The following is a 19,722-nucleotide window of genomic DNA, read 5'->3' as shown; positions in this document are numbered from 1 at the left end:
TGACCCATGAGATCACAACCTGAGCTGAAACCATGAGTCAGATGCTCAACTGACTGAGCCCCCCAGGCACCCCTGGTCTCAGTTTTTGGACAGGCTTTCTGAGGGTACGACTGCTTTGCCCATTTGTGCAGGTTGGGTCTGCATAAGGAGACCACACTGAGGCTGTGCCATCCACACAGAAGACTCACACACAGTTTTTCAGCAAGGAAGCAGTACAAATGCTTTCTTCGCTTCTGACAGAAGCAGTATATTATAATAATTTCCAACAAACGGGAGAAAAACATCTTGAAGCAGGGATGCACTTTTTTCTAATCAGTCTAAAGGCGCATTGGCAGGGACTAGAGACAGCCCTGCCTGCAGTCCTGCCACCGGCCTTTAGGGCTGAAGTTAGATCTCCTAGAGTCCTTCAGCTCAGATACTCACGGATCACAGATACACATCTTTGTCATCATTATATGACATTTACTCTTTCACACACATGGAAGAAATGGCCTTTCTCCCATTCCCCAGATGATTACACATGATGGCTAGGTATATCCAGAAGAGTTCAGATTAGTCTCTCTCCTCGGTCCTGAATGCTCTAGAAATTCTGAGAAAAAGAGCCAGGAATCTGGAAGCAGGACTTTGGGGAGAAATTGGGGCTTGTATTTCCGATTGTGTTTCCGGGCAGTTGCAGTTCCGAATTCGATTGCTGCTTTCCCATTGGGTCCCCTTCCCCTCAAGATGTTGCTGTGGGTACCTGATCTCTGTCCTGCCGCAGTGACTCCCATCCCAGTGATGGCTGGGTTGGGTGAGCAAGAGGAGCATTTGTGGGAGAGAGCTGTGTGCTCCTGGGCAGGTAGCGGGGGAAACAAGTGTCTTGGGACATCAATCATGTGCCACCTTCTCTCGGTTACCCACCTCCAGATCGACTTCATCTTTCCACCCTGCCATCCATGCTGAGAGCCTGCCACTGCCCTCTAGCCTGGTTATCCTTGGCCAGTGGGAAGTCCCAACAGGAGAGTTTGAGAGATAGAGAGAGGGAGGAGAGTGAGTTGAAATATCTGGTCTCCCCAGTTCTCTCTGTAGGCTGCCTGCCCCTCTCAACAAAAAGTTACAGTTCCCATCAGGGACCTTTTGCACACTCTGTTCCAGGTCCAGGAATCTCCCTCCTATTACCTGCTTCAGGCCCAGATGTAGTAATGGCAACTGCCTGTCACTCCCCAGCATGGTGCCTTCTCCCGCATGCCTTCCTTACGCCCAGCCTACACCCCTGTAAGTAGTCTGTTTATTAACTGCCCGCCTCAAATTTGAATGTGCCATCTGGTTCCTGCTCGGGCCCCTACTTCATAAAGGCAGGGAGGGCTTGAAACCAGACATCTGGGAAACCAAACTCCCTCCCACATGTGTGTGGGTGCGTGTGTGCACGTGGGTGCGTGTGTGCACATGTGTGCACGTAAGTCAAGCTGACGCATCGTTGGCTCTTAGGAGAGAACCGGTTCTGGAAGCAGAGAGCCCGATGTGCTGTGTCTTTGTACGTGCATCTGATGTCAGGGCTGTTTCTGTTTATGTGTTTGTTAGTCTCAAGGAACACTGAGTGCTTGATAATGGCAAGATCTTTACCAGGTACAGCAGATAAAAGACGAAGGCTTGGTTATATCTTTAGGATTTATAGTTGTTTGTTTGTTTTGGACAAGTTAGGGAGAAATGTTACTTGGTAGGTTTTAACTCGTATAAAACGATGTGATTGGCCATGTACTGAGAGGTTTAGCAAATCTTTGTTGGAGCCCAGAATAAGAGTGATTAAGGCTTTCTACTAAAGGCAGGGAAGTGGGGGGAGAGTCAAGGTTTGCCAAGAGTCATTTCATATTCTGTCAACCTGATTCTGTCACCCTGTAAGCTGCCAGAACTTGTAACTCAAGGGGTGACCAGCAGACGGGTGCCCACTGGAGAACTAAATGTTATTGCTCTCTGACGAGATAATCTCAGAAATTGAGTGGAAACATTTAAAAATCAGTACAGCAGTTTCAGTAATCATGTGATAATTGATTAATAATTTTAAATAGGCCTGTAATTTGTATGCCTCTCTATTTCCTTTTTCTAGAAATTTCTTTTAAATGGTGTTTTACCAAAACATTAGTTGGTGACAGATTGAAAATAACCATGAAAAGAATATGAAACTGGTCCTTCACCACAGGTAGTTTGAAGAAAGCATTACTTGAGAGGACAGAGACCTAGTTTTTGGTTTTTATCTTTTAATCTTTGAGGTTCCCATGTGCCTAAAGCAGAAATTTCATATGCTAAGTTTCTCCTGAAAGGCCAGAAGCCACCATGGTTACAGAGTTTATCAGACAGGAGATAAACACTGCAGTCAAAATGGTAACTTGAGAAGAGTTTAAAATAAAGGGACAGTTTCCAAAAGTTCAGGCAGGGTGTGGTCATCAAGAAAGGATATTGCAATATGCCATATCTGGTCACAGCAGGGTAACTTTTTGTCCCTAGGATGGAAGGACTAAGGGAGGAAACAGTTACCAGACCTGGGGAAAGATTTGAGACAAGGGCCACGGACAGGTGCTTTGACCTTTGGTCAAGGGACATGAAACAGCGTTGGTCCAAAGCAGTCCCCAGGGGAAGAACTGGGGGAATAAATACTCTAATTTCACATCTGTCCCTTCCCTGAATCTCCAGCCGACTTTCCCTATTGGCTGAACTCAACCGGAAGCAGGAGAGCAAGGGGATTCCCCGTTAACAGGCAGGATAGAGAAGAGACTTGAATGGACATGGAGTCACCTGCATTTAGGATTGAGTTTTTAGTTCAGGAGCCTGTGAACTTTCCCAGAGCAGAGAGCATGCCTTTCATGGCGTAGGTGTATGGTCAAGTATTTGCAAAAGTGATGGACCCCCAGAGGATGGAGTAGGGGCTGGAGGGAGATCATTCTGGAAGCCGAGAGTTAAGATCTGAGCTAACCGAAAGTTCTTCAGAGCAAGTCTCGCATGAGAAAGTGGACACAGAGGGAGGTCCGCTGTCATCCTGAGATCCCTGTCTGAGTCAGGAATTCTGGAGCCTCTTTTCCAGAGTAATCAGGATATGGGTGATGCCAACATATTCACAGGTCTACGAACAAGAAAAAGTGTGGCAGTTTGGGCCCAAAGGCTTGGGAGTGAGATAGGAGTTCTACAAGAATCCAGGTGGAGTGGGGGCAGGAGAACAAGGCTTGAGGAGGTGGCAGGGAGTCTGTTGGGCATGAGAGAGGTGGAGTGATTTCGGGAGAGATTTCGTGTGAGAAAATTGTACAGAAATTGTGAGAAAATTGTACAGACAAGGAGAAACCAGGATTCACTCACGGTTTGCCAAACCCGTGCTCTCATGGATTCTTTCTTTGCAGCTCTGCTTTCCCAGAGTCCTGCTCCTTCCAAGAGGAAGACAGTATGATTAAATTCCAGGTAAGTTGGGTTTCCTTTCTCTCTCTTAAAGGTCACTTCTGAGGAGCTGGACACCTCGATTCCCTGAAGGGAGGTCGCCCACTTCTGAGGGACAGCTCCGTGTTGGGCACTTTGCCTGACTCGGAAACACTGCGGGAGACTGGTGATGTCACTCCCTTTGCAGACATGGCAAAACAGGCTCTCAGATACCCAGATGTCCCGGTAAAGTTGACACACAAGTGCCAGTCCATGAGCTGCTTATCACTGAGAGATCAATTAAGCAATCAAGTAAGAGTTCAGAAACTCTTTTTAAAAAAGATTTATTTATTTATTTGAGAGAGAGAGAGAGAGAGAGTGGGTGGGGGTGGGGGGGACAAAAGGAGAGGGAGAGAAAGAAGCAGACTCCCCACCGAGCATGGATCCAGTAGGGCTGGATCCCACGACCCTGAGATCATGACCTGAGCCAAAACCAAGGGTTGGTCACTTAACCAACTGAGCCATCCAGGTGCCCTGCATTCAGAAAGCCTTGTAGCAATGCAGTATTGTCACAGCCTCTGAGTGCATGGTTGGGGTTGGTATGTACATGACCACACTTGGAGTAGCGCTGGGTCCAGTCCACATCAGGAGCAAGATCGGAGTGTGGATGTATCCATCAGGGTTCAACCAGTGAAATGGAAACAGTACGAGATATATATTAAGATTTGTAAGAAGCTTATTTTCTGTCATTGTGGGGGCTGGGCAACTTGGAAATCCCGGGGCAGGCTGGAACTCAGACATAGACTGATGCTACTGTCTACAGGTAGAATTTCTTCTCTTAGGGAAGCCTCAGTTCTGTGCTTGAAGCCCTTCAACTGATTAGACCAGCCTCACCCAGATTATTTAAAATAGTTTTCCTCCAAGTCATCTGATTATGGACTTTAATCACATCTATAAAATATCTTCACAGCAACACCTAGATTAATGTTTGCTTCCACAATAGGACTATAGTCTAGCCAAGTTGATGCCTCAAAGGGCCATCAGAGAGTAGAACAAGAACTTTTTAAAAAATATTTTAATTATGAAATTACTCAAAATAGAAAATAGTACTGTGAATCTCTGTGTGTAGTAACCATAGTGCAGGTTCAACGTTTTGCCACATCTGCTTAATCTATCTTTTCCACTTTCCTTTTTTCTTTCCCAAAGCATTTTATTTTATTTTAGGATTTATTTATTTATTTGAGAGAGGGGGAGAGAGAGGCTTAAGCAGACTTCACATGAGCATGGAGTTCAATCTGGGGCTTGATCTCGTGACCCTGAGATCACGACCTCAGCTGAAACCAAGAGTTGGATGTCCCAAAGCATTTTAAAAGAATACCCTGGATAACATGTTATTTCATTTTGTATCGGCTTTGTTCTGAGCTCATTACTCTAAGAGGGTCACTTGTGTGCAAGCTAAAAGAAATGAGATCCCACTCGTTTCTGTCTTGCCCGGGTCCACACTGAGTCCCATTAATTGCATTTTCCATCTTAGGTTACTGCCAACGACTGTTTTACCAAATGTTTCACACTGTATCACCCAGGAGCTACCGTATTTTCCAGCCTCTGATAACAATTCCCCCAAGTGTTACCCCTGGGTCCCCAAATACCACTGAAGGTATTTCTTTGGTTGTGCTCTGTTTATGGTGGCAGCTTTGTACTGGTTAGCACAGACGTGATGGGTGCGGGGAGAGGGCCAAGAAAGCAAGCGGAACCTGTAGGACCTCTGAAGGCCCGGGCTCAGAATGGGAACAAGTCACAGGGCCAAATCCAAAGTCAAGGGGCAAGGAAGTACGCACTGATCCTTGTGGAAGTGGGGAGCGTGAGGGGATTTTGCTGAATAGCAGTCTAATTTACCACTGTCTATTTCTACCGAAAATACAAAAGAAATGGCTGAGATTATCAGTAATTCTTGGGCATCATCGAATCCCTCCGCAATAATCATTTCTCCCTGATTATCTCAAAAATGCCTCTTTTTGGTGTCATTCAGTGGGTTCCTCTAGCTACAATGTTTCCTGTAAGTGGGAGCACTAAGTACTTGAGCAAATTTAGGTTCCAGATTTTACAAGAGGACTTCATAGATGGTGCTGCTTGCTGAGAAAACTATTTTAAAATCTTTGATTATATCTGTATTGGTTTATACATTTGGTTTATGAGTATTTTGGGACTGTCCTTGTACCTGCATTTATGACAATCTCTGCATGGGACCCCAGCGAGGGACCCGCCCAACAGCCAAGGGTGGTGGAAAATGGGTGTTTTGTTTTTTTCAGACAGTGGAGGCCAAGAAGGGAATCGGGGGTTAGGCGGGGCGAGCCTGCATTCCTAACCCCTTCTCCGTGGTGTCTGTCCCACATTGGCTGTTGGGTATCTGTACTTCCTGGCCCACTCGCTCCAACTCCACTTTATCACCTCCCACCAAGGAAAGCAGTGCTGCTAAGATATACCAGGGGGTTTAGGAACAACAGAACCTTACTTTCACAGCTCCGGAGATTAGGAAGTCCACGATCAATGTGGCAGATGTGGTGTTTGGTGAGGGCCGACTTCGGATTAAAAGGTGGTCATCTTCTTGCTGTGTCCTCACATGACAGAAGGGGTAAGCTCTCTGGGAAGCCTTTTCGGAGGGCCCGAATCCTCTTCATGAGGCTCCACTCTCATGACCTGATTACCTCCTAAAAGCCCCAACTTTTAATACTATTACCTTGAGGGGGAAGATGTCAGCATATGAATTTTGGGGGGACACAAGCATGAAGTCCATAATGCCCCCCCTAGTTTTTGTTTTCAATAATTGTCAGGTGTGTGTGTATGTGTGTGTGTGTGTGTGTGTGTGTGTTTAAGATTTTATTTATTTACTTGACAGACAGAGATCACAAGTAGACAGAGAGGCAAGCAGAGAGAGAGGAGGAAGCAGGCTCCCCTCGGAGCAGAGAGCCTGATGTGGGGCTCAATCCCAGGACCCTGGGATCACGACTGAGCCGAAGGCAGAGGCTTTAACCCACTGAGCCACCCAGGCGCCCCAGGTGTGTGTATGTTTTTTTTTTAAGATTTTTGTCTACTTATTTGACAGTGAGACACACAGCGAGATAGGGAACACAAGCAGGGGGAGTGAGAGAGGTAGAAGCAGTCTTCCCGCTGAACAGGGAGCCCGATGTGGGGCTCGATCCCAGGACCCTGAGACCATGACCTGAGATGAAAGCAGACGCTTAATGACTGAGCCACCCAGGTGCCCCAATTGTCAGGTTTAGGAATAAATTCTTTGTGAAATACATTGTAACTTCTCACAACTGTGGTTGGAAGCATTTTCGAGCTGCAGAGTGTATGGAGAGGGGGTATCTGTGACCATGTAACTGGGCAGTTGCTGACCCAGTTGAGAATAAATTATAGTCATAATTATTCACCCTAAATACTTCTATATGTATCTGCGAAGAATAAGGGTGTTTTCCTACATTTCCACATTACTGCCATCACACTCAAGATATTTATTTTTTACTCAAGTAAAATTAACATACAGTGTTAGAGTTTCAGGGGTACGATGTAATGATTCAACAATTCCATGCGTTTTTCATTTTTCGGTGCTCATTACAATAAGTGCACTCTTAATCCCCTCTCCGTGTTTTCCCCACATCCCCACCCACCTCCCCTCTGGCAACCACCAGTTTGTTCTCTGTATTTAAGAGTTTGGGTCGTTGTTTGCCTCTTTGTTTTCCTTTAATCATTTTTTCCCCTTAAATTCCACATGTGAGTGAAAACAATATGGTATTTGTCTTTCTCTGAGTGACTTATTTCAGTTAACATTATACCATCTAGGGGCACCTGGGTGGCTCAGTGGGTTAAAGCCTCTGCCTTCTGCTCAGGTCATGATCTCAGGGTCCTGGGATCGAGCCCCACATCGGGCTCTCTGCTCACCGGGGAGCCTGCTTCCTCCTCTCTCTCTGCCTGCCTCTCTGCCTACTTGTGATCTCTGTCTGTCAAATAAATAAATAAAATCCTTTTAAAAAAAATTATACCGTCTAGGTCCCTCCAGATGGCAGGATGTCATTCCTTTTTATGGCTGAGTAATATTCCATTGTATATGTATACAACATCTTCTTTATCCATTCTTTATCCATTCATCTATATCGATGGGCACTTGCGTTGCTTCCACATCTTGGGTATTGTAAATAATATTACAGTGATCATATGGGTGCATATATCTTTCTGAATTGGTGCTTTCTTTTTCTTTGGGTAAATACCAGGCATAAAAACAAACTCAAAATGGATTAAAGACCTAAATGTGAGACCTGAAATCCATTAAATTCCTAGAAGAAAATGTAGGCAGTTATTTCTTTGACCTTAGCAGTAGAAACATTTTTCTGGATATGTCTCCTCTGGGAAGGAAAACAAAAAGCAAAATTAAACTCTTGGGACTATACCAAAATTAAAAAACTTTTGCACAGAGAAGGAAGCCAGCAACAAAAAAAGACAGTTTACTGGATGGGAGAAGATATTTATAAATGCCGTCTCTGATAAGGGGTTAATATCCAAAATATATAAAGAACTTATACAACTCAACACCAAAAAATGCCAAATAATCCAAATAAAAAAGGAGCAGAGTACACAAATAGACATTTTTACAAAGAAGACATGCAGATGGCCAACAGACAGATGAAAAAGATGCTCAACATCACTCATCGTCAGGGAAATGCAAATCAAAACCACAATGAGGGGACGCCTGGTGGCTCAGTCATTTAAGCATCTGCCTTCAACTCAGGTCATGATCCCAGGGTCCTGGGATCGAGTCCCACATTGGGCTCTCCACTCAGTGGGGAGTCTGCTTCTCCCTCTGCCCTTCTACTTCTTCCCCTACTTGTGCCCTCTCTTGTTCTCTCTCTCTCAAGTAAATAAATAAGATCTTAAAAAAAAGACGATGAAATATCACCTTATACCTGTCAGAATGACTAAAATAAAAACACAAGAAATAACAAGTATTGGTCAGCGTGTAGAATAAAAAGTTTTGTGCACTTTTGTTGGGAATGAAAATTGGTGTAGCCGCTACGGAAGTCAGTATGGAGGAGCCTCAGAAAATTAATAATAGAACTACCATATGAGCCAGTAATTCCACTATTGATTCTACTGTTTTTTAATACTCAGTTGATGCTCAAATGGTCCCAAGTGTCCCAATAATTTCCTTTTTACTTAAAAAAAAATCTGGCAGCCCATGCTTTTAGTTGCTTTGTCTGCTTAGTCCAATAGAAGTAGATTAATCTGCCGTGGCAGAGAAAATAAAATATCAAGTCTTGATGTATGATAGGGAATGAACACCCAGACACTACTAGGTCAGTGTATCAGCATGAACTTTTTGGAGGACAGTTTGGACAATATCAGTCAAAGTGTAAAATATCCATAACCCAAGTAACTCAGTAGTCTCTGGTCTAGGAGTTTATTTTAAAGATTTTATTTATTTTTTATTTATTTGACAAACAGAGACAGAGATCACAAGCAGGCAGAGAGGTAGGCAGGAGGGTGGGGAGCAGGCTCCCCGCTGAGCAGAGAGCCCACCGCGGGGCTCGATCCCAGGACCCTGAGATCATGACCTGAGCTGAAGGCAGAGGCTTTAACCCACTGAGCCACCCACGTGCCCCTAGGAGTTTATTTTATAGAAATGCTTTTATAAGCACTCAAAGACAGATGTTCCTGGATGTTTACTGGAACATTCTTTGTGCAACTCCGGATGGTTAACGGGGACACAGGCAAGGAGGAGAAAAGAAGAAAATCTTGGCCTGCCCAAAACTTTGAATTTCTTCTGTTTTTCTCATTTCTTCTGCACTAGTAAGGGTCTGTTCAGGACACAAAAAGGACACTGGCTACTTGAACAGAAAGAAGTTAATAGAATTGTTGACTAGGTATGGAGTCCTACCTAGTCCTACGTAGTCCTACCTAGGGGTAACTCAGCGGGTAACTGCGGGGATAAAGAAAACTCAGCAACATCCTGGAAGCACCAGCTATGGGAGGTAACTGCCAGCCAGGCTGAGGGAACCAGAGGGAGAGACTGAATCATGGGCACTTGGAAGTTTAGAGGACAGGCCGTGTGGAGCAGAAATGTGAAGAGGAGGTGCTGGCTGGCGTCTCAGAGCTCAGCAAAGAAGCCTAGCGACCAGGGACCCAGACTTCTGGTATCACTAGGGAAAGGGACTGCTGCCACCAGCAGAGGGTAGCATTACAGAGAGGATACCAGAACAGGAGGCAAACAGGCCAGGAACAAGTCCCTTCTTTCTCCCCAAACCTTGCAGGCTCCCTCTTGCGCCCCCTAGTGGCAGAGCCTCTCGCAGAGCCAGGGCTCAGATTCCGTGTGTTTGCAGAGTCCTGGCTCCCGCGGTTTGAACTGGAGAGTTTGGAGCAGAAGGACAGCCACCTAAGGACCCGCAAAGCTTCCAGCTGTGCCCGTCTGCCAGTGCTCATCTGCAGATGGTCCATGGGGCGTGTGCTTGATGTTTTAGGAAACTGTGACGTTCAGGGACGTGGCTGTGTTCTTCACGGAGGAGGAGCTGGCGCTACTGGACCGGGCCCAGATAAACCTGTACCAGGACGTGATGCTGGAGAACTTCAGGAACGTTGTCTCAGTGGGTGAGGACAGCAAGCCTCTGTACCTAAGCCGCACAGCACGGGCCCTATTTCCTCAAATAATCAGCTGCACACCAGATAGAATGTTCCAGTTGGAGCACAAAGAGAAACTTTGGCCACTGGTGAGAATACCTGAGAGACGCACATGCCAAGGAGACCCCCGAAGTTAGTGAGTTTTAGCAGATGAATGTGAGCGAATGGCCCCCTGTGAGGTGTTGGTGAGGGAATCCTCACAGCTTGCACCCTGAGGCCCATGGGGTTGGTGGTAGAGTTGGCGAGACCAGCCTGGCCTACTCTCATTTTAGGCTGTCATCTGCTCCATGTTTCGCAAAGTGAGGTTCATAAAGTTCACACACTACCAAGGGCCTTGATCCCTTGGTTGCTTCTGCAGAAAAACCAGTGTTTTGGGCAAACTAGTGTTAAAGGAACTAAACCGGGATCGGGTGTATAGAGAGTGTGATACAAGTAATCAGCTTCTTTGCTTTCTTGTTGATAAATATCGAATTTTAATGTCACAGAGGTTCATGTACCTGCTCTATCTATTACCTTGGTTTAGTTTATGACATGGTCGCTATTCCTTCTTTTACAAAGGAAACAGCTGATGCACAGAGAAGTTAAATAACTTGCCCATGGTCACACAGCTTGTAAGAAGTAGGCTGCGAACCCTCTTAACCTGGCTGCAGACCCTGTTTTTTGTTTTGTTTTGTTTTTAGAGAGAGAGAAAGCATGTATGTGTACACGTGCTTGCTGAGGTGGGGGAAGGAGCAGAGAGACAGGGAGAGAAACTTAAGCAGATTTCATGGCTCAGTGTGGAGCCCAAGGCGGAGCTCGATCTCATAACCCTCAGATATGACCTGAACCGAAATCGAGAGTCAGACACTTAACCATCCGAGCCACCCAGGTGCCTCTAGACCCTTTAATAACCGTGTGAAACTAAGTACCACAATGTCTATAGATTATAGACACATGGCTGGTCTGCAGGATTCAACACTGTCAGTGAGTCTGAAATCAAGTTACTCTATCATGATCAGCAGGGTTTTTTTTTGAAGATTTTATTTATTTATTTGACAGAGAAAGAGAGATCACAAGTAGGCAGAGAGGCAGGCGGGGCAGGGTGGGGGAAAGCAGGCTCCCTGCTGAGCAGAGAGCCCGAAGCTGGGCTCGATCCCAGGACCCTGAGATCATAACCTGAGTCGAACGCAGAAGCTTAACCCACTGAGCCACCCAGGCGCCCCATGATCAGCAGTTTTTAAAAAGTAAGGTAGATTAATGGACCAGAACACAAAAGAATTTATCAGAGTATGTTGCACCAAGGAAGGTAAGTATCAGCTGGTAAAACTGCTTTAGTTAAAAGTCGGTGTCTATTTGTGCATACTGGGTCACGGTGCAGGTGCTTTTCTTACTATGGATACTGTCGAGTACTGGAGAACTGCTCCTGTAGGCCTCTTGTGGGGAACTCCAACTCCCCCTTTCTCTGACACCACCTTACACATTAATGTCACTTTCAATCAAATGACTCAGAAACTACCTTGAACAAGAAACTGTGTCCAGATGCTCCTGACCATAGTGTTCCTGCCATTCTGAAGCCCATTTTAGGGTGCCAAGGGTGGGACCACCCTCCTCTACCTCATCTCCATATGTTCTATGGCCCTTTGGCATAGTCTTACTCCTTCGGAGCCAGGCCATTGACAGGTCTGCATTGTGATTCTCATAATTGCGGCTGTTTGAGATTCTGTGGTTATCTAAAGAGGAGATGTTAAGGAAATGGATTGCAGGATCTTAGAGCCTGCAACTCTCGATCTTGAAGTCATGTGCTCAAGCCCCGCATTGGGAGTAGAGATTACTTATTTAAAAAGAGGGGGGGTTGCCTGGGTGGCTCAGTGGGTTAAAGCCTCTGCCTTCGGCTCAGGTCATAATCCCAGAGTCCTGGGATCAAGCCCCGCATCGGGCACTCTGCTCAGCAGCGAGCCTGCTTCCTCCTCTCTCTCTGCCTGCCTCTCTGCCTACTTGTGATCTTTTTTTGTCAAAAAAAAAAAAATAAAATCTTTTTAAAAAAAAAGGAAAAAAATCAGTAGATGGATTATAGTATCTTGATGGACTTCATCTCTTCGTGGAATCCAGAGAAGCTCAGAGAAAAGGATGTCTCTTTAAGCCTGCCTCAGAGGTGTACGTGTGCCTCCCCCACCAATGCCAGGACTGTATTTCGTAATATTTTCCCTATATCAGTTCTTATTGCTGTTTTAGACTGACCACATACAGTTGGGCGTGTTGTGCAGAAACATACATGATAATCTCACCTCATGTGACAGTAAAATGAGAATACTTGTTGCTTATTTCTGCAACGTTGTATGGTATCTTGGAAGGTTTGTGATCCTTTGTGTCTCACTGTGTCTAGCACTCCCATTGTTGTCTCATATATACACACGCACACACCTTGAATCATACGAGAGTCTTCCCCATACCTTTTTTTTTTTTTTTTTTTGCTTTGAGAGAGAATGTGTGCACGTGGGAGGAGGGGCAGAAGGAGAAGGAGAGGGAGGATATGGGCCTCGATCTCACGACCCTGAAATCATGACCTGAGCCAAAGTCAGGAGTCAGCTGCTTAACCAACGGAGCCATCCAGGCACCCTTTCCCCATTCCTTTTGTAGAAAAATGATTAAAGATGTTTTATCAGCTGCTCTTATAGGAGGGAGGTGAATTTCTTTCTTTATAAATGGTTCCCAAGGTTTCTTTTGATTTCTCTGCAACATCTGATTTTAATGGGTAGCTCATGAATTCGAAGTACCATGATTCTGGTTGTTTCCTATATCAACCGGGGCCACCCCATCCTACTTCATTTCTCAAAGCCTCTGGAGGGATGACTTCCTTGTTCTCTTAGCCAAATTCTCTTTCTCCTCATAGGAGACAGGACTAAAAACAACACTTCACATCTTCAGGGAAAAGCGTTGAGTTATCTCTCTCAAGAAGTGCTCTACTGCTGGCAAATTTGGAAACAAAGGATCAGGGAATTCCCTGTGAGTCAGGACTATGTCATGAATCTTCAACGAGATTGTCCCCAATCTTTAGAAAATGTTTCCCTCTGTGAAGAGTGGGCGGGAGTGTCTCTTCAGGTTTCTGAAAATGACAACTATGTAATAAATGCCATTAATTTAGAAAATCAAGATGGTGCATCAGGGAAAGGCATGATACAGGCTCTTACCCCAGAATCTTGGCGGGGAGCCAACATGATGACCGAGCCCCAGAATTCTCAAGGACAATATGAGGGAATTCATGTGGAAGAGAGACTGTATGGATGTGCTCAGTGTGACAACGACATCAGTCAGACGTCGTGTGATCGTGATGAGTCCCAAGAATGTAAAGAGGAGGACCCTTGTAGATCCACTGACTGTGGGAATCCCTTGGCTATGAAATCAACAGCCAAACAACATAACACGGTCCCTGTGGTACCACGACCTATCAAATGTCATAACCATGGTGTGGGCTTCATAGATGGTGCGGACCCTCTTGTTCATCCCAACACTCACATAGGAGAAGAGTCTTGTAGATGTCACCGGTGTGGAAAGGACTTTAGTCAGAGCTCAGATCTTACTGTTCATTCTAAAACTCATTCAGAGGACAAAGCTTATGAATGTCGAGAGTGGGCAGAGGGCAGCAAGCAGAACCCAGCCCTTCCCAGATATCAAAAGGGCCCCTCGGGAGACAAACCCTATAAATGTCTCGAATGTGGCAAGGTCTTCAGGCGCAACTCCTCTCTTCACAACCATCACCGGGTCCACACGGGAGAGATGCCCTACAGATGTGACGTGTGTGGGAAGGGGTTCGGATTTAGGTCGCTTCTTTGTATCCATCAGGGAGTACACACAGGGAAAAGGCCCTATAAATGTGAAGAGTGTGGGAAGGGCTTCGACCAGAGCTCCAATCTTCTCGTCCACCAGAGAGTCCACACTGGAGAGAAGCCCTACAAATGCAGTGAGTGCGGCAAATGCTTCAGTTCAAGCTCTGTTCTTCAAGTCCACCGGAGGCTGCACACAGGGGAGAAGCCTTTCAGGTGTGGCGAGTGCGGAAAGGGCTTCAGCCAGAGCACACACCTTCACATTCACCAGAGAGTCCACACGGGGGAGAAGCCCTACAAATGCAACGTGTGCGGAAAGGCTTTTGCATATAGTTCAGTTCTTCACACTCATCAGAGGGTTCACACGGGGGAAAAGCCTTACCGATGTGAAGTGTGCGGTAAAGGCTTCAGTTACAGCTCGTATTTTCACTTGCATCAAAGAGACCACACCAGAGAGAAACCCTATAAATGTGATGAGTGTGGTAAGGGCTTCAGTCGGAATTCAGACCTTCATGTGCATCTCAGAGTCCACACAGGAGAGAGGCCCTATAAGTGTAAAGAATGTGGTAAGGGCTTCAGTCGTAACTCTTATCTTCTCGCTCACCAGCGAGCCCATGCCAATGAGGTCCAATATACATGTCGTGAGCACGGCAATGGCTTTAGTCATAGCTCAGACCTTCTTACTCATCAAAGACTGCATGAGAGGACAGAAACGCTCTCAATGTAATTTTCAAAGGAGCCGATGAGGAAAGCAAGGAAGTCTGTGTATTCCTGGTGATAGAGGCTTACTCAGTCATTGGGAGGGCTGGGGCAGCAAAGGACAAGGACGCTGCCACCCATGATGTCATCCTGCAGCTCTGAAGCAAGGGGTTCTTAAGAACATTCCAGGGAACTACTGTGGATCTCAAAAGCTTCTGCAGAACTCCCAGCAATGTCATATGCTGCAGTGGCAGAGTGGTGATAATTGACAGATGGACAGTTTGTGGCAATGACAATAGTTGGAGATCAAATTTCCGTGAATGGATATGCCCAGGAAGGAAATTATAATTGAGATGGGTACCGTGAGGACTTAAGGCCAGCCAAAATCTGTAGGCTTTTTAAAAAATATATATTTTTTATTTGACAGACAGAGATCACAAGCAGGCAGAGAGGCAGGCAGAGAGAGGAAGGGAAGCAGGCTCCCTGCTGAGCAGAGAGCCCGATGCGATGCAATGCGGCAATGCGGGGCTCGATCCCAGGACCCTGAGATCATGACCTGAGCTGAAGGCAGAGGCTTCAACCCACTGAGCCACCCAGGCGCCCCTGTAGGCTTTGTTTTTTAAAAAGAGAGTACCCACTAGAAAGATACTCAAAAGAGTGCTCAGAAATGAAACCCATGTTATCAGTGTGGTAAGTCCATTCTCAGGTTTTCAAATCCATTAGATTTTCTACACAGGGAGAAGCTCTATAAAAGTGATACTTTATGGGCATGGCTGTGTGTCCATCTCGCTGGTTCCATTTCTTGGTCACACAGAGACTCCAATTCCCAGAAACCCTTGCAGTTAAGAGCTGGTCCACGTGATAGAGTGCCAAGCCACAGAGTACATCTTGTGATGTACTAAGATGGCCTTAGAAACATCTTGTGATGTCCTCTGGCCATCTTTCCTGCCATGGTGACCTTGGAGGCTGGATTGGTAGAAGGTGGCTATGTGACCTGTGTTGGACTTTGTTTTTCTTGAGTAGGAAATAAACATTTGCTGTTTTATACTACTGCTATTTTGGAAATTTATTTGTTGCTAGTATTGCCCAGGCTATGCTGACTATGACAGAGGGATTTAACAGCAGCTTATTTCACGGTCATTGGAGTTCACATAAGAAAGCAACTTTATAATTGAGTTCAAAACTTTCAAGTTGCTAAGGCTGTGTGTGTCAGTGCAGGTATCTAAAATGGTGTGGCTAGGACTTCTTCAGTGAGAATCTTCATTCATTGGTCTGTGCATAAAAAAGAAATGTTCCAGATAATGTTCATGTGCTGGCTTCTGACACCACCACTTCTCAACAATCTTGTTTAATAAAAATGGGGTTTTAGGAAGTACTCATTTGTCAAGTTTCTTCCATAATTGTGATTTAATTTGAGATTATAGATGGATTTGGGAGTAGGAGATATATTCACAATATATTTTCTCATCTTCAATAATAATCTCTTTTTTAGTATCTTAGTTGATTTATAAGTTCCTTCATTTGGACCATGTTTTCATTTTTTTTTTCTTTTTTTAATGCATGGTTACAGTTTATTACAATGGAAGATACAGGTAAAAATCAGCCAAGGGAAAAGGCACATAGGGAGAAATATGGAGGAAACCAGGCTCAAGCTTCTGGGCTCATGTGTTTCTCCTACATTACATTACATATAATTACATTATAATTTCCTACAAGTTATGGTTTATATCTGGAACAGCCATTCAAAATCAAATAAAACCATCCCTAAATTGTTGCTTTCTTAGGGTTCCAGGTGAGCAACAGTGAAACATTAATAAAACCCAGTGTTGGTAAGGGAATGGAAAAACTAGCAGTTGGTGGGAAAAAATACAGGTGCACCATTTCTGGAGAGGAATTTGTCTATAGGTATCAAAGGGTATAGAGTGCATTATCTTTGAATTAATAATTCCACTTCTTGGAATTTATCTTTACAGTGTAATTGCACAATTGGGGAAAGATGCTTTCAGAAGGGAACATATTCCAAGAATATTTACAATACTGAAAATTGTAAACAACCTGAAGATACATAAGAGATTGAATAAATTATGGTACTTCCATATAATAAAACAAAATATCACCATTAAAAATGATGTAAGAATTTCCAATACAGTTTGGAGAAAAGAAAAATCTTTTACATTGTAAAAGTTCATTACAGGATGACCCCTGACTGATACCCAACTTTTAAGGTTTATTTATTTATTTGTTTGTTTGACAGACAGAGATCACAAGTAGGCAGAGAGGCAGGCAGAGAGAGAGAGGGAAGCAGGCCCCCGGCTGAGCGGAGAGCCTGACACGGGGCTTGATCCCAGGACCCCAAGATCATGACCTGGGGCAAAGGAAGAAGCTTAACCCACTGAGCCACCCAGGTGCCCCATGTACTATTGAGAGAGCCTGGGAGCACAGAAAGCAGGGCTAACAACTCATCAAAGGGATGCAACTAACCACTCTGCAGTTCATCTCACTAACCCTTTGCAGACCCTGTCAGAAAGCCTGCCCATAAACTGCTGGGAACACCTCATCTGTGCACATCCTTTCCAACTGGCCCGCAGACACTGCCCGCCCCCCAATGCTCTGCACACCTCACTCTGCCCCAAACATGGCTGGCTGCCAGTATGTGCTCTCCTGGGGTGAGTGCGAGCCTTTGCAGATGGCTAGTGAGCACATGCAGAAAGCCATCTCAACCCTGTGAGATTGATAGAAGACTCACAGATTTGAGCATTTCAGAGCACTGTCCTAGGGAAAACAAATGGGAGGCTCTCAGCATTTGACCTGGCTTTGTGGAATCAAGAGAAGCCATATATATTTTAAGAACTTTCCCCAAGAGAGAACAAAAGGTATGGAATGGGTACATCCATAGACCAGATCCAAGAAAGCCTCAGAATCCTTAAACAAAGTGAATGGTGAAGGTATTTCTCCCCTGAAGCCAGTCGGTATAGACTGGAGGAGGTGTCTTCGTTAAATGCAAAAGCAGCAATGCAAGACTCCAAAGAACACGCACAAAAAAATCATGGAAATATGATACCACCAAAGAAACAATAATTTTCCAGTAATCAATCCCGTAGAAAGGAGGTCTAAGAATTGTCTGACAATTCAAAATAATTTTTTAAAACTCAGCAAGCTACTAGAGAACACAGACAGACAACTCAGTTAAATCAGGAAAACAATGCATGAACTAGGATTTCAGCAGAGAAATAGATTTAAAAAGAGTTGAACACATTCTAGAGCTGAAGAATACAATGAATGAAACAGAAAAAATCCACGAGAGAGTTTCAGATGAACTTGATCAAGTAGAACAGAGAATCTGTGAATTTGAAGACAAGTTGTTTGATATTACCCATTCAGAGGAGAGAAATATCATATGCTCTCACTTATATGTGGAATCTAAAACAGAAAACCAAACTCATAGAAACAGAAAAGATTTTTTTCCAGAGTCAGGGGATGAGGAGTAGTTGCAAAGACTGAGTAGTCAAAAAGTAAAACTTCAAGTTATATATTGTTCTACAGTTGTAATGTACAGCATGGGGACCATAGTTAACAATACAGAACTGAAAAAAAAAAATACAGGACTGTATATTTGAAGGTTGCTAAGAGGTAGACCTTAATGAGTGCTGTGAAGTGTGTAAACCTGGCGATTCACAGACCTGTACCCCTGGGGCTAATAATACATTATATGTTAATAAAAAAATAAAAATTAAAAAAGAGGTAGACCTTTCTAATCACCAGAAAAAAAGTTGTAACTGTGTGGTAATGGATGTTAACTGGTCTTATTGTGGTGATCCTTTAACAATGTGTATGTGAGTATATACATATACGTGTGTTTATGTTGTACATGATATTATGTACATTATGTTGTACACATAAAACTAATATAATGTTACGTCAATTGCATCTCAATTTTTTTCTTAAAGATTTTATTTATTTATTTGACAGACAGAGATCACAAGTAGGCAGAGAGGCAGGCAGAGAGAGGCAGGGAAGCAGGCTCCCTGCTGAGCAGAGAGCCGGATGCGATGCGGGGCTCGATCCCAGGACCTGGAGATCATGACCTGAGGTGAAGGCAGAGGCCCAACCCACTGAGCCACCCAGGCGCCCCAGTTGCATCTCAATTTTTTAAATCTGAAAAAAGTTAATGAAAGAAAGGTGAATTACAATATTTTTATTTTTATGACACTATATTTTTCAAGGTATTGTTCTTTATGTTATTTTATTTTGCCTGTTTTATTCAATATGCAAATGCAATTTATAGGTAATAGGTCATCAAACCTACATCAAAAAGTCCTGAATTATCTTGCTAAATTAGAACTTTAAAAAAAATATTTTATTTATTTATTTGACAGAGAGAGAGATCACAAGTAGGCAGAGAGGCAGGCAGAGAGAGAGGGGGAAGCACCCAGCATCATGAGTGAGTATCTTATTGCATATTGCTAGCCTGGGAAAAGATCAAAATTCAAAGTTTGTTGTTTACTGAGTGGATATTGCTTTCACGCCATTGTAAGGGGAACCATTGTAAGTCAGAGAATGTCTGTACTTATTAGGTGAACAAGAGGCTGGTTGGATGGCTACTGTAGGCTCTACTGCCTCCCACTGCAATTAAAAATTCTTTTACTCTGAAAAAAATCTTTGCTTTTATCTTATCCTAATGTATGTGAAACTTGAAAACTGAATATTCTTTTTCTTTTCATGGATATAGTATCTGTTATGTAAGAGATCATATAGTCTGATTTTTTTATAATGGTTTCCTTATTTGAAGCCCTGTCTATTTTTACATATTTGTTCTTATTTCTTTTTGTTTTTCTCTCCAAAGGGAAACTTGTTCAGGATTTGCATTGGTTTAGTTGAAGGGAATATGGTTTCTGGTTCAAATATTTCCAGTCCCTTCTATGAAGTATTCTTGCCCCCCCGCCATGACCCTGTATCCAACCTAACTTTCAAATAAAAATTCTACTTTATAGGAAATTTAGAAGATCGAGGTAGAAAGTGTGAGGATGCTATTGGGCAAATGCAGACCTGGATACCCAAGTTGACATCTTGATTTCTACAACAGTCCAAGAACACAAAACAATGATGGTGGTGTGTGTTGGGGAGGGTAGATACAGTTATAGAACAAATGAGTTTCAGGTGAGAGGATCAAATATAA

At 44.1% G+C, this 19,722-nt stretch overlaps 1 protein-coding gene across 4 annotated transcripts; it reads left to right on the top strand.

Moving 5' to 3' along the window:
- The first annotated feature begins 1,143 nt into the window (after positions 1-1,143).
- On the top strand, positions 1,144-15,005 carry ZNF285 (zinc finger protein 285). Of its 4 annotated transcripts, XM_045988423.1 has the most exons (4): positions 1,144-1,254; positions 3,366-3,423; positions 9,891-10,017; positions 12,917-15,005. In XM_045988423.1, exons 1-4 carry the CDS (start codon positions 1,208-1,210, stop codon positions 14,572-14,574), a joined length of 1,890 nt encoding a protein of 629 aa, XP_045844379.1. In that variant the 5' UTR covers positions 1,144-1,207; the 3' UTR covers positions 14,575-15,005. The 4 variants fall into 4 exon arrangements, with proteins under 4 accessions (XP_045844379.1, XP_045844381.1, XP_045844380.1 ...); XM_045988424.1 differs by lacking the exons at positions 1,144-1,254; positions 3,366-3,423 and adding an exon at positions 6,403-6,434; XM_045988425.1 differs by lacking the exons at positions 1,144-1,254; positions 9,891-10,017.
- Positions 15,006-19,722: the final 4,717 nt, after the last annotated feature.

The sequence above is a fragment of the Meles meles genome, chromosome 19 (genome assembly GCF_922984935.1).
Source record: "Meles meles chromosome 19, mMelMel3.1 paternal haplotype, whole genome shotgun sequence".
Lineage (NCBI taxonomy): Eukaryota > Metazoa > Chordata > Mammalia > Carnivora > Mustelidae > Meles > Meles meles.
Note: the sequence above shows the minus strand (reverse complement) of the source record. Positions and strands in the feature narration are given on the sequence as shown.

What these genes read in the sequence shown, in the direction of transcription:
- ZNF285 (XM_045988423.1), top strand. Translation starts at nt 1,208, where the DNA reads ATGGTGCCTTCTCCCGCATGCCTTCCTTACGCCCAGCCTACACCCCT. An exon ending in TACGCCCAGCCTACACCCCT is followed by an intron (nt 1,255 to 3,365) that starts GTAAGTAGTCTG and finishes CTTTCTTTGCAG; the next exon opens with CTCTGCTTTCCCAGAGTCCT. An exon ending in CAGGAACGTTGTCTCAGTGG is followed by an intron (nt 10,018 to 12,916) that starts GTGAGGACAGCA and finishes TTCTCCTCATAG; the next exon opens with GAGACAGGACTAAAAACAAC.